Source organism: Loxodonta africana, chromosome 3, assembly GCF_030014295.1.
Source record: "Loxodonta africana isolate mLoxAfr1 chromosome 3, mLoxAfr1.hap2, whole genome shotgun sequence".
NCBI classification, from domain to species: Eukaryota; Metazoa; Chordata; class Mammalia; order Proboscidea; family Elephantidae; genus Loxodonta; species Loxodonta africana.
Window position 1 is genome coordinate 15175501 of NC_087344.1, and position 15643 is coordinate 15191143.

The following is a 15643-nucleotide window of genomic DNA, read 5'->3' on the forward strand; positions in this document are numbered from 1 at the left end:
ATGAAGAAGCACATCACTAAAGAAGACATTCAGGTAGCTAACAGATACATGAGAAAATGCTCATGATCTTTAGCCACTAGAGAAACGCAAATCAAACCAACAATGGGATTCCATCTCACTCCAACAAGGCTGGCTTTAATCCAAAAACACATAATAATAAATGTTGGAGAGCTTGTGGACTGACTGGAACACTTACACACTGCTGGTGAGAATGTAAAATGGTACAACCACTTTGGAAATCGATTTGGCGATTCCTAAAAAAACTAGAAATCAAACTACCATACGACGCAGCAATCCCACTCCTTGCAATATATCCTCGAGAAATAAGAGACTTTACACCAACAGATATATGCACACCCATGTTCACCGCAGCTCTCTTTACAATAGCAAAAACTTGGATGCAACCAAGGTGGCCATCAACGGATAAATGGATAAATCAATTATGATATACTCACACAATGGAATACTACACATCAATAAAGAACAATGATGAATCCATGAAACTTCTTATAACACGGAGAAATCTGGAAGACATTATGCTGACTGAAATTAGTCAGATGCAAAAGTACAAATATTGTGTAAGGCCACTATTATAAGACCTGGAGAAATAGTTTAAACAGAGAAGAAAATGTTCTTTGATAGTTCTAAGAGGGTGGAGGGAGGGAGGGAGGGAGAGGGGTTTTCACTAATTAGATACTAGATAAGTTTTTCTTTTAGGTGAAGGGAAAGACAACACACAATACAGGAGAGGTCAACACAACTGCACTAAACCAAGAGCAAAGAAGTTTCCCGATTAAACTGAATGACTAGAAGGCCAGCGTAGCACGGGCGGGAGTTTGGACACCATGGTTTCAGGAGACATCTAAGTCAACTGGCATAATAAATCTATTAAGAAAACATTCTGCATCCCACTTTGGAGAGTGGCCTCTGGGGTCTTAAACGCTAGCAAATAGCCATCTAAGATGCATCAACTGGTCTCAATCCACCTGGAGCAAGGAAGAATGAAGAACACCCAAGACACAAGGTAATTATGAGCCTAAGAGACAGAAAGGACCACACAAACCAGAGACTACACCAACCTGAGACCAGAAGAGCTAGACGGTGCCTGGCCACAACTGATGTCTCCCTTGACAGGGAACACAACAGAGAAGCTCTGAGAGATCAGGAGAGCAGTGGGATGCAGACCCCTAATTCTCATAATAAGACCAGACTTAATTGTCAGAATGGGACTAGAAAGACCCCAGAGGCTACAGTCCCCAGACCTTCTGTTAGCCCAAAATAGGAACCATTCCCAAAGCCAACTCTTCAGACAGGGATTAGACTGGAATATGGGATGGAAAATGATACTGGTGAAGAAGGAACTTCTTGGATCGAGGGGACACATGAGACTATGTTGGCATCTCCTGTATGAAGGGGAGATGAGAGGGCAGAGGGGGTCAGAAGCTGGCCGAATGGACACGAAAAGAGAGAATGGAGGGAAGGAGTGTGTTTTTTCATTAGGAGGAGAGCAATTAGGAGTATATAGCAATGTATGTATAAATTTTTGTATAAGACACTGACTTGCTTTCTAAACTTTCACTTGAAACACAAAAAATATTAAAAAAAAAAAAAAGAAATCAAATGATGTATTGCACCGGGCAAACCTGCTGCAAAAGACCTCTTTGAAGTGCTAAAAGGCAAAGCTATCACTTTAACGACTAAGGTGCACCTTACCAAGCCATGCTGTTTTCAGGCACCTCATACGCATGAGAGAGCTGGACAACGCACACGGAAGACTGACGAACTGATAACTTTGAATTATGGTATTGGAAAAGAATATTGAATATACTGATTGCTGGTGGAACAAACAAATCTGTCTTGGAAGAAGTACAGCCAGAATGCCCATTACAAGAAATAATGTCCAGGTTTGGTCTCATGTTCTTTTGACATGTTATCATGAGGGATCAGTCCCTGGAGAAGGATATCAAGCTTGGTCAACAAGAGGGTCATCGAAAAAGTGGAAGACCCCCAACGAGATGGATTGACGCAGTGGCTGCAACAATGGGCTCCGGCATAACAATGATTGTGAGGATGGTGCAGGACCAGGCAGTGTTTCACACTGTTGTACACAGGATCGTTATGAGTCACAATTGACTCAATGAGATCTAACAATAAAGAAAAGGATTAGGATTTTGAACATGCCAAACTTGATGTATCTATTAAACTTCCATGTGGAGAATCTAACAATCTGGAGTGATCCTGTCTAGAGATATGCATTTTGGAGTCCTCAGGGAGGGTGGACACTACAACGGTTGACAGACCAAGTGACAAGATAGGAATGGCCATGTGAGGAGCTGGGCGGGAGGGTAGCTAGAAGGGATTAATGAATGCTGAGGCAACAAGCTGCGTAGATCACAAACGGGCCTATGACAATGCATCTGTAGGCGCGGTAGCCCTATACACCACAGGAAACCTCTACATCGTTGCACAAATAATTATATGACATGAGATACGGAGTATAAAGAGAATCCCAGATGCCGTGAGGAAGAACAGTAATGGCCCCGAAGTATACTTTCTGAAGAAGTTACATTTGATCAGAGACCTGAAAGATTGGTAAAATCTAGTTAGCAGTCGGGGCTGGAGAGGGAGAATTTAGGATGAATGGAACAGTAGAGATGACAGGGTATTTGCAGTTTCCTTATGATTGCAGCCCAGAGAGTGAAACAGGGAAAGTAATAACTGAAGTTTTAAGCGCCAGATAATGGAAGACTGAATAGGCTGCATTCAGAATTTGGAACTTCTCCTAAAACTAATGAGAATTCATGAAAGGATTGTAAACACGGGAGTCATTTGATTTATTTTTGCAAGGATATTCTGGTTAGAGTGTGAAGAAGTGAACACACAGAGAGGTCAAGATGGATGTGGCAAGATGCAGGCCAATGTCAGACTTCCTGCAGGAGGAGAAGAGAACGTGAATATTCATTCACTGTTTCTTTTTCTGTCTTATGGCTCAAACCCCAGTTCATGACAGCGTTTGCAATCTCATGCTTTGGACTACTCATTTCGAAATTCTCAGTTCTCTTAATTCTTCCCCCAAACACTACACATAAAGCTAGTACGATAAAAAATATTTTGAGTCTCAGAATTGCCGTGGTAATAAAATATATATGCCAATGGAATTATAAAAAATTTCCAACATTAACATTTTAACTTGTGTTTAGAAAACTTAGCAGTAAGATTTAATAGCACTGCAAATTTTTAACAACCAAAGATGATAAATACAGCAACAGGAGACCTGTAGCTGTGTAAATAGTCTACTCAAAGAAGCTTGGCTTTAGAATTCTGCCATAGATATCTACCACTGCTACTACAAAAATACCACAAGAAGATGTCTTTAACAAAAAGAAATTTATTCTCTCACAGTTGAAAAGGCTAGAAGGCTAAATTCAGGGACTAGCTCCACGGGAAGGGTCTACGGGAAAGTCCTTGTCATCAATCTTACCCTGGGTCCAGGAGCTTCTCAGTGGAGGGACCCTGGGTCCAAAGTAGGCGCTCCTCTTCTGTTTCTTCTTCCTTGGTGGTAAAGAGATCCCTTCAGACTAAATTATGACATAAGGCTGGACAGTTGATACACCCCCGAGGTAGAAGAGTTAAGATGTACTGCTGACCTTGCCAGCTTAAGGCAAATGGCTTCTGGAGGTCCTTTGAAACAGGTATGGAGAAAAAGGCATTACACACATCAACAGGTCCATACGAGGTACCAGGAGATATATTTAATTTGCTAAAGCAATGAAACCACATCTGGAACAGCAGCTGCAATAGCAGTCACCACCTGGTTAAGTTTTCAATAATCCACTGTCATTCTCCAAGATCCACCCGTTTTTTCATGGGCCACATACGCAAGTTGAATACAGATGTGGTGGGAATCAACACCCCTGGATCCTTCAAGTCCATGATGGTGGCAATAATCTCTCCAATCCCTCCAGGAATGCAGCATTGCTTTTGGTTTCCTATTTTCCTAGGTAGGGGCAGTTCTAATGCCTTCTGCTTAGCCTTTCCTACCATAATATCCTTTGCTCCACATGTCAGGGAGCCAACGTGTGGGTTCTGCCACTTGCTGAGTATGACTACTCCAATTACACATTCTGGATCTGGGGAAATCACTACAGTACGGGTTTGGGGACCCACTAGACCCACTGTGAGACGGGCATGAGCTAACACTCCATTAATAAATTGACCTCTATATGCCCTCACTCTAACTAGTCCTTGTGCCTCCACACCTGTAGAATCTAATTGCAGGTCAGACTCCACATCCTCACCCAAATCGAAACCCGACACAGTCTTGGGTTCCTTTCCCACACGCTGCTTTGGCAGGGGTGGCTTGGCTTTGGACTCCAATTTGGACTGGCTGAAATCTGAGCTTGGCTCATCTCTTACTCTCACCTTAATCTCACAGAGTAAAAGTCTTTACCCATAGCTATCAATTCCAACTCATAGTGACATTACAGGACAGAAAACTGCCCCACAGGGTTTCTGAGGCTTTCATCTTTATGAAAGCAAACTGCCACGTCTTTATTCCACGGAGGGGCTGGTGGGTTCAAACCACCGACCTTTTCCGTAGCAGCTCAGTGCTTCACTACTGCATCACCAGGGATCCTTAGAGTCTTTCCAAACACCTAAATGATAGTGTTGGCAAAGAATATTGAATAATATACCACGGACTGCCGAAATAAACCAATAGGTCTTACAAGAAGTATGGCCAGAATGCTCCTTGGAGGGCGGATGGGAAAACTTCACCTCACTTACTTTAGACATGTTACCAAGAGAGACCAATCCTCCTGGACATTACGTTTGGTAAAGGACAAGGTCAGCAAAACAGAGGAAGAGCCTCAACAAGATGGACTGACACAGTGGCATCAACAATGGCCTCAAACATAGGCTACACTGAAGACATTGGTGAAAAACAAGGCTCTAGGAATTAAACACTAGTTGAGATGTTTCAACAAATGGATGCAGCAATGGAGGTACTCATGCATCTATGGCAAGAAATTTGGATGTAAGCTAACTGCCCAACCAACTGGAAGAGATATATGCGCCCATCCCAAAGAATGGTGATCCAACAGAATGTGGAAATTATCAAACAGTGTCATTAACATCACATGACAGTAATATTTTGCTAAAGGATTGGGCCACATACACTGACCAAAGCTGAGGGGGCAGGGCTGCCACCCTCAACAGGCAGAAGAATGGGCCCTGCTAAGGCCGAATGGATAGAGTCGCCACTCAGATGGACTAGGAGAATGGGGCTGCCCGAAGCTGATGGAACAGAGTTGCTGTTCCAGTGAGCCTGGGAGGAAGAACTGAAGTTCAAGTCCTAAGGGCCTTCAGCCAGAATCCAGAGATTGTAGCCAGCACTTAGCATCTGGAGGGCAGGGCCATTGCCCCGATGGTCTCTCAGAACAGAGGGCTATTTTCAACCCTTGAGAGGTAATGTAAATTGCTGGTGATGACCCCTATCCCCTCATTCCCTCCAATTTCTACCATTTCTAATGGAAAGGTCTACCTTGTGCCTATTCGATTCTTGTACTTTGGAAGCAAAAAACTTCTAGATTTCACAGATGAAGAGAAATTCTGCCCCAGGAAAGAATCTGGACGTGGAGTTAAGACTTTTGGGATGATATAATGGGGTGAAAGTGTTTTACATGTGGCAAGGACATGAATTTTGGGGGTCTACAAGTGGAACCCCCCGTGTCTCTCAGTTTGTCGTACTGTGGGTGCTTGTGTGTTGCTGTGATGCTGGAAGCTACGCCACTGGGATTCAGATACCAGCAGGGTTGCCCATGGAGGACAGGTTTCAGCTGAGCTTCCAGACTAAGACAGACTAGGAACAAGGACCCCGGAGTCTACTTCTGAAAAGCATGAGCCAGCGAAAACCTTAGGAATAGCACTGGAACACTGTCTGATATACTGCCTGAAAATGAGCCCCTCAGGTTGGAAGGCACTCCAAAGATGACTGGGGAAGAGCTGCCTCCTCAAAGTACAGTCGACCTTAACCATGCGGATGGAGTAAAGCTTTCGGGACCTTCATTTGCTGATGTGGCACAACTCAAAATGAGAAGAAACACCTGCAAACATCCATGAATAATCGGAACCTGGAATGTATGACCTATGAATCTAGGACAATTGGAAATCATCAAAAATGAAATGGAACGCATAAACATCGACATCCTAGGCATTAGTGAGCTGAAATAGACTAGCAGTGGCCATTTTGAATCGGACAATCATATACTCTACTATGCTGGGAATGACAACTCGAAGAGGAATGGTGTTGCATTCATCATCAAAAAGAACGTTTCAAGACCTATCCTGAAGTACAACACTGTCACTGATAGGATAATGTTCATACGTCCACAAGCAAGATCAGTTAATATGACTATTATTCAAATGTACGCACCAACCACTAGGGCCAAAGATGAAGAAAGAGAAGATTTTTATCAGCTGCTACAGTATGAAATTGATCGAAAATGCAGTCAAGATGCATTGAGAATTACTGGCAATTGGAATGCGAAAGTTGGAAACGAAGAAGGATATGGCCTTGGTGATAGAAACAATGCCAGAGATCGAATGATAGAATTTTGCAAGACCAATGACTTCTTCATTGCAAATACCTTCTTTCACCAACATAAACGGCAACTATACACACGGACCTCACCAGATGGAAAACACAGAAATCAAATTCACTACATCTGTGAAAAGACACGATAGAAAAGCTCTATCTCATCAGTCGGAACAAGGCCAGGGGCCAAGTGTGGAATAGACCATCAATTGCTCGTATGCAAGTTTATGCTAAAACTGAAGAAACTCAGAGCAAGTCCACGAGAGCCAAAATATGACCTTGACTATATCCTACCTGAATTTAGAGACCATCTCAAAAATAGATTTGACGCATTGAACACTGCTAACTGCAGACCAGACGAGTTGTGGAATGACATCAAGGACATCATCCATGAAGAAAGCAAGAGGTCATTGAAAAGACAGGAAAGAAAGAAAAGACCAAGATGGATGTCAGAGGAGACTCTGAAACTTGCTCTTGAACTTCGAGCAGCTAAAGCAAAAGGAAGAATTGATGAAGTAAAAGAACTGAACAGAAGATTTCAAAGCGCCTCTCCAGAAGACAAAGTATTATAATGACACGTGCAAAGAGCTGCAGATGGAAAACCAAAAGGGAAGAACACACTCGGCGTTTCTCAAGGTGAAAGAACTGAAGAAAAATTTCAAACCTCGAGTTGCAATAGTGAAGGATTCCATGGGGAAAATATTAAACGATGCAGGAAGCATCGAAAGAAGATGGAAGGAATACACAGAGTCATTATACCAAAAAGAATTAGTTGATATTCAACCATTTCAAGAGGTGGCATATGATCAGGAACCGACGGTACTGAAGGAAGAAGTCCAAGCTGCTCTGAAGGCATTGGCGAAAAACGAGGCTCCAGGAATTGATGGAGTATCAATTGAGATGTTTCAACAAACAGATGCAGCGCTGGACGTGCTCACTCGTTTATGCCAGGAAATAGGGAAGACAGCTTCCTGGCCAACTGACTGGAAAAACAAAAAAAAGAGAGATCCATATTTATGCCTATTCCCAAAAAAGGTGATCCAACTGAATGTGGAAATTATAGAACAGTATCGATATCACAAGGAAGCTAAATTTTGCCGAAGATCATTCAAAAACGGCTGCAGCAGTATATCGACAGGGAACTGCCAGAAATTCAGGCCGGTTTCAGAAGAGGAGATGGAACCAGGAATATCATTGCTGATGTCAGATGGATCCTGGCTGAAAGCAGAGAACACCAGAAGGATGTTTACCTGTGTTTTATAGACTATGCAAAGGCATTCGACTGTGTGGATCATAACAAACTATGGATAACACTGCAAAGAATGGGAATTCCAGAACGCTTAATTGTGCTCTTGAGGAACCTTTACATAGATCAAGAAGCAGTTGTTAAGATGGAACAAGGGGATACTGATTGGTTTAAAGTCAAGAAAGGTGTGCGTCAGGGTTCTATTCTTTCACCATACCTATTCAATCTCTATGTTGAGCAAATAATACAAGAAGCTGGACTATATGAACAAAAACAGGGCACCAGGATTGGAGGAAGGCTCATTAACAACCTGCGTGATGCAGATGACACAACCTTGCTTGCTGAAAGTGAAGAGGACTTGAAGCACTTACTGATGAAGATCAAAGACCACAGCCTTCAGTATGGATTACACCTCAACATAAAGAAAACAAAAATCCTCACAACTGGACCAATGAGCAACATCGTGATAAACGGAGAAAAGATTGAAGTTGTCAAGGATTTCATTTTACTTGGATCCACAATTAACAGCCATTCAAGCAGCAGTCAAGAAATCAAAAGACACATTGCATTGGGCAAATCTGCTGCTAAGGACCCCTTCGAAGTGCTGAAGATGAAGATGTCACCCTGAAGACTAAGGTGCACCTGGCTCAAACCATGGTATTTTCAATGACAGTATACGGGTGTGAAAGCTGGACAATGAATAAGGAAGACCAAAGAAGAATTGACGCCTTTGAATTCTGGTGTTGGCGAAGAATATTGAATATACCAGGGACTGCCAAAAGAATGAACAAATCTGTCCTGGAAGAAGTGCGGACAGAATGCTCCTTTGAGGCAAGGATGGCGAGAATGCGTCTTACATAATTTGGACACATTGTCAGGGAGGATCAGTCCCTGGAGAGGGATATCATGCTTGGCAGAGTACAGGGTCACCGGAAAAGAGGAAGACCCTCAAGGAGCTGGACTGACACAGTGGCTGCAACAATGAGCTCCAGCATAACAACGATTCTAAGGATGGCGCAGGGCCGGGAAGTGTTTCGTTCTGTTGTGCGTAGGGTCACTATGTGTCACAACCGACTCGACGGCACCTAACAACAACAACAACAAGGTGGAATGTCATGGATTGAATAGAAAGGGATGAAACGCGTTTACGAAAGTCACAGCCCAGATCCGATGGAAGGGGAGGTTCCCTGGGGTGTGACCTCTATCACCTTTTATCTTCCAAGAGATAAAAGGAGAGAAATGAAATTAGAGAGATATAGGGACCTCATAACACCACAAAAGAACTGCCAGGAGCAGAGCACGTTCTTTGGACCCAGGGTCACTGTGCTGAGAAGCTCCTAGGGAGAAAATAATTGATGACAAGGACCTTCTCCCAGAAACAACAAAGATAGAAAGCATTGCCTGGGAGTTGGCACCCTGAATTCAGACTTCTAGCCTCGTAGACTGGGAGAGAATAAATTTCTTTGTTAAAGCCATCCACTTGTGGTATTGCACTTATAGCAGCACTAGATAACTAAGACACTTAGTGAAGTAGAGGGTTAGGGAGAAAGAGGAAGACCTTGACAAGACAGACTGACACAGTGGCTGCAACAATGGGCTCAAACACAGCAACAATTTTGATGATGGGGCAGAACCAGGAAGTGTTTTGTTGTGTTGTACCTAGGGTCGCTATGAGTCAGAATCAACTCAACAGCATCTAATAACAACAACAGCCAGTATGCAAGGCAGGAACGCAAGCGGAAATCTATATACAAATTTTCACTGCAGCACTTTTCACAAGAAGCAAAAGATGAACACAGCCAATACATCCATCAGCAGGTGAATGGATACACAAACTTTGGTACGTACACACAATGGAGTAGAACTGCTCCACAAGGTTTTCAAGGCTGTGACCTTTCAGAAGCAGATCACCGGGCCTGTCTTCTGAGAAGTCTCTGGGTGGGTTTGAACCCCCAAACTAGTAGATGAGCAATTAACTGTTGGTGCAAGCCAGGGACTTCCAATGGAATATTACACACACTCCCAAAAATGAAGTCTTGATGCATACGACAACATGGATGAAGCCTGAAAACACCAAGCTGAGAAAAGTCAGTCAGTCAGAAAAGGAGAGATGCATTCTGATCTCACTTATAGGGCAGAAGCAAATATACACAAAGCAAAGCTTATTAGTGGTTACCAGGGGTGACAGGGAGGGGGAAGGAAGAGTTTTTGATTAGGATCATTGAGTTTATGTGAAAGGTAGTGGAATGATTTGGAACATAAACCGTGAAATGCTTGCACAGCTTGAATATAAGCAATGTAACAAATGCACATGTAGAAATTGTTGAAATGGCGTGTTTTATTATGTATATTTGGAACACAATAAAAAAAATAACATGAAGATCAATAAAAAGGAAAGAAAAGCTCTGTGGAATTCTCGCTCTACACACACACACACACACACACACACACACACACATTTTTCTTCTAAAAAAAATGAGTCAAGAATCCCTGAGAGCAAAAAGCACAGTCAATTACCCCCCGTTTTTATTGGTCCATTTCTTGTGGTGACCTCATAAGGAGCCAATTCTTTGGAACTCCAAGCCCCTATATAAGTCCCTGGAAACCTAGGTTTGTGGTCTTTCTGGCTCAGGAAGCTCTTTCAGTGACCTGAGACATCGTGACCAAACTTGGCTTGTTTTCTCTTTAAATTGTGGTTTTTCTATTTCCTCGCCAGCTATTCTTATTTTCTCTTTGTTTTTCCTCATTTGCATTCATTCGTTTTTCATTTTATTCTTCCTTTACATCCTCAATTTTTCTTTTTTTCTATGTACTTGTTAATTTTTTTATCATCTTACTAGTATTGTTTTATTTTGTATTTTTTCTTATCCTCATGTTATTTATTCCTTTTTTGAATCTTTCTCATTGATTTCTTGTTTTGTTTATATATACAATTTATCTTAGTTTTATCAGTTTTTAAAATTTTACTTCCTCTTTTCTCATTTTACCTTTTTGATTATATTTTAACTTTTTCTCATTTTTTCCATATTTCATTAAGTTTTTAGTCACCACTTTTTAGGGTTTTGGGTTTTTAAGTTTTTAATCCTACCACCAGGGCACCTCTTACCCCAAAGCCCGCTACGCCTTCGCACCATAGCCAACATGCTGCAGAGCCACTTAGCCTTCTCTGCTGTGGAGGAAACTCATGTGGGACGCTACCACCTCCTCAGAACCATCGGCAAGGGGGCATCTGCCAAGGTCAAGCTGGCCCAGCACATCATCACCGGCCAAGAGGTAGCCATTAAAATAATTGACAAGATCCAGCACACGTCCTCCGACCTCCACAGACTATACAGAGAGATAGAAATTATGAAGGATCTCCATCATCCAAATATTGTAAAGCTGTTTGAAGTCATAGAGAATGAGCACGCCCTCTATATAGTGATGGAGTATGCAAGTGGAAGGGACCTCTTTTACCACCTAGTGAATCATGGCTTCATGAGCGAAAAAGAGGCCCAAACGAAATTCCAACAAATAGTGTCAGCGGTGAAGTACTGCCACGACAAGGGTATTGTTCATAGGGATCTGAAAACAGAAAACCTATTATTGGACAAGCGAATGAACATCAAACTTGCAGACTTTGGTTTAGGAACTCAATTCACCACAGGGAGCAAGCTGGATACCTTCTGTGGCACTCCCCCTTATTCTGCCCCAGAACTCCTTCAGGGAGAAAAGTATGACGGACCCCTAGTGGATGTGTGGAGCCTGGGAGTCATCCTATACTTCATGGTAACTGGATCTCTGCCTTTTCGTGGGAAGACCTTGACGAAGCTGCGAGAGCAGGTGCTGCAGGGACAATATCACGTTCCCTTCCACATGTCTAGCCAGTGTCAACACCTGCTCAGTAAAATTTTCATTCGTGACCCAAGAAAGAGAGCCACATTAGAGGACATCCTAGCACATCTATGGATGAAGGTGAGCCATGAAGAAAAACAAAAGCTCTATGTGCAGCCACTCCCAGACTACGATAACCACTGGCACACTGAGGTGACGGTGAACACGGGTTACATGCAGGAAGACATTCATGACTCACTGTTGAACCACAATTACAATGACGCGAACGCCACCTATCTGATCCTGCGTCACAACACATATGACATTGACAGCCACACCAGCACCCTGGAACCCCAGGCTGAAGCCCATTGCACCGATAGCCACACTCCTTCCTCATCCCATGAAGTGCCTCCTACCGTCTGTCCTAAGCCCAAACAGCGTAGTTACACCGAGCCCACCATTCCCACCTTTGGTTACTACATCCGCGATGCTTTGAACACTCTATCTGAGGGAGGGATGGGGACCTCCATGGTGTCTACTTCTCCATCATTCTCCCTGGCCCTGGCCCACCTGCGGCAGCAATCTACCACAGCCTGGGCACAGCCCAACCAGGACTCTGACCTGTATGCCAAGGGGAGAAACAGTGAGGTGCCACAGCCCATCACACCACCCCAGTGTGTTTCTGTGCCTTCCTCCTCAGCCTACACCATCAACGAGAGTGCCGGGGCCCCGGAGAAAACCAGTTTTACCCAGGGAATGTCAAAACTAAGCTCCGTAAATGAGGAGCAGGTGCATGAGTTACCTGACCAGCCGAGTTTGCCCCAGACTGTGAGTCTAGCCTCTTCCTCTGAGGAGCAAGTGCATGAGTTACCTGACCAGCCGAGTTTGCCCCAGACTGTGAGTCCAGCCTCTTCCTCTGTCAGCAGCCAGGGCTGGAAGCAGGCCACTGGGAGGTTCTTTAAGCTCATGAGAAGATGCCTTTGTTTTACATATGACAAAAAGGACCACAAAGCATCGGACAGCAAAGCTGCACAAATGATCAAACCTCAACAGGCCAAACCACGCTCTCTCAAATTTACCTGGAGGATGAAGATCACCAGTTCCTTGGAGCCCGACGAGATGCTGCAGGAGATCTGTCAAGTGTTGGATGCCAATGGCTGTGACTGGGATCTCACACACAAATACACACTGCTGTGTATGAATGGCACACCAGGACAACAGGACTTCACTCAGTGGAGGATGGAGGTGTGCACCCTGCCTCGGAGGACTCTCAATGGGGTAAAAGTGAAGAGAATTTCAGGGACCTCTGAGGCCTTCAATAACATTGTCTCAAAAATCACCAGTGACCTTGCACTTTAAAATGGGGGCAGCAGAGCTGCCTGAGAGAAAACAGGAGTTCCAAGGTTTAAGCTCCTTTGTAATTTTGAAGGCAATGTTCGGAAAACCCACCTAAAAAAGGTGCCCGAAATTCACTTCACTTGAACCCTGTTGAGCAATCATCAAGGCAGTGTGCATACCTTCATCCTCCACTGCACAAAGTCCTCTTGGCCTGCATGTCACGTGTGCACAGCAACACATATGCCCGGGAGACATCCCACTCGCAGCTGTTGGCATCGCACACTTGGCAGATCTTCCACATCATCTCGTTGGGCTCCATGGAGCTGGTTCCTCCACGTAAACTTCAGCGACAACAGCTTGGCCTCTCCAGGTTTAAGCACTTCCACCTCGTCTTTGCTCTCAGATTCCTACAGATCCGCTGCAGCAAACATGAAGCAAAGAATTCATGAAAACAAAACAAACACTCCCAAATTCATCCGTTCAGACAGACAAAGGAAAGCTTGTAATAGGGAAAGCCACTTGATTCACTAACACGGCCATCGAGATCTCTCTGGAGTCCCTTGGGATGCACTGAACAGCAAAGCAGAAAGTTGTCGGTTTAACTCCACACACAGATGACTTGAAAGAAAGGCCTCCAGTCTATTTCTGAAACATCTTGAAGCTGAAGAAAATCAGACCAAGTCCACAAGAGCCAAAGTATGACCTTGAGCTTGTCCCACCTGAATTTAGAGACCGTCTCAGGATACATTCACTGACTGAACACTAATGACCGAAGACCAGGCGAGTTGTGGAATGACATCATATGTTCTTCCTTGTGAAAAAATCTGGAGTTTAGCCATCAAATTAGATCCTGGGCCATGCGAAACTCAACATGGAAGACTTTCAAGTGGGCCTAAGTATTTCAAGAATAGGCATCAATTCTATTATACACTGGATCCTTTTCTGAACCTGTTTATTGTTTTCAGAGGGAGACCACCTGCCCTATCGTCTCCACCCTAGGAGAAATTTTTCTAGCACACCCATTTATAGAACTTTAGTAGCCTTGGAGGTGGCGTGCCAATAAATTTTGCCCAAATTGACCTTGCTTCTCAGCTTTTCATGCTTGGCTCTGTCTCCTGTACAGTGACATGTCTACATTTTTTAACACTGGGTATCAGTTTCCAACAAATATTTCCGTATTAATGGTTTTGGTAGGCCTAGCACACACTGGAAGCAGGTAGTTGTCAATTTGGTTAGACTCTCCCACGTGAAGAGTGCTTAGATAGCTCCATGGGATTAAATACATTTTCCATAAGAAATTGCTTTGCTATAACCCCCCAGCAGCCATGCCTGATTACTGGGGGCACAGCCACAATTACAATTCCTATAGGACATACAAAATACTGAGTGTTATTTAAAAAAAAAAAAAAAGAAACTTCTGTTTTGACAGTGTGAGAAGGTTACATTAGGGAAGAACTTCCAAGCTAGTTGTAGTTCCTGATTTTTTGAGACATGCTTTGGTCCACCTAATTTATACCATATACTTTACCTTCCTTGCATGTACTGATTAGTGACCACTGCCCTTGATCACTTAGTTAGTGGGATTCATTTCTGCCTCAGGAAAAGGGCTTGTAGTGGTGGGGGAGAGAGAGCATTATAATTAGTAGGAAAATAGGTCAATACTTCTAAGGGCCTATGGTTGACAGGATTTACATTGTGAAAAATATGTAGTGCAGCTTAAGAAAGAGCAAGAGCTTGCCAAAGTGATGCGGGGGCGCTCCAAATACTGAGTTCCAATCACTTAAGCCTGTCCAGAGTCATTTCTCAATTTATTGTCCTGCTAAATGGATGGACCCCCATTACCAAATTCTACATCATTCCCAATATCTCCTCCTTTTCCTTCTTACTATTTGTACTGAGTTAGAAATATGTGGCGCTGAGCTGGCAAACCAAGACATGTAATCCTGCAAATAACACTGAACAAATCTCAGTGGCCCCCTGCCATCCCTGGCTGCTGACACAGGGAGAGGCTGGGCTCACAATCTGAGGCAAACTCGGCTGGTCAGGAATCTCTTGCAGCTTCTCAGCATGCAAAGAGCTTAGTTTTCACACTCCCTGGAGGAAACCAGTTCCTTCTGAGCTCCACCACTGCTGCTCATGGTGTGGGATGAGGAGGAAGCCTCACAGACACACTGGGAAGATGTTCTAAACTGCAGCATGTCACTGTTGCTCACCCGGGAGCACACTCCAGAGTCCTGATTGGGCTGCACCGAGTCTGTCCTGGATTCGTGGTATATGTAGGACTGGGGTGGAGAGACTGAGGTACAGGTAGATGCCATGGAGACCCCTGATCCTGAATCAGATAGACTGTCCAAAGCATTGTGGCTGTTGCCCTGGCCAAGGTGGTCTTCCCTTAATTTCTGGAATGGTCAATTCCGTGTTTGTTTGTGAAAACATTGCTGTTCACAGAGGGCACAGGACTGGCCTTCTTTCTCTCCAGGATGGGTTGTTCTTATGCTTCTGCTCTTCTGCCCTGACCCCTGGTCCTCCTCAGGCCGCACATTTTTTGGCATAATTGCAAGAGGAATTTTAGGTACGCCTCATGGACTAAATTATGTCCCCCTCAAAAAGTGTGCATCACTTTAGCTGGGTTATGATTCCCTGTATCTTGT

General features: G+C 43.9%; 1 protein-coding gene across 1 annotated transcript; it reads left to right on the forward strand.

Moving 5' to 3' along the window:
- Positions 1-10960: 10960 nt before the first annotated feature.
- LOC135230488 (serine/threonine-protein kinase MARK2-like) lies at positions 10961-13197 on the forward strand. Its single transcript, XM_064279841.1, has one exon. The coding sequence runs from the start codon at positions 10983-10985 to the stop codon at positions 13011-13013; it is 2031 nt and encodes a 676-aa protein (XP_064135911.1). The 5' UTR covers positions 10961-10982; the 3' UTR covers positions 13014-13197.
- The last annotated feature ends 2446 nt before the right edge of the window (positions 13198-15643 follow it).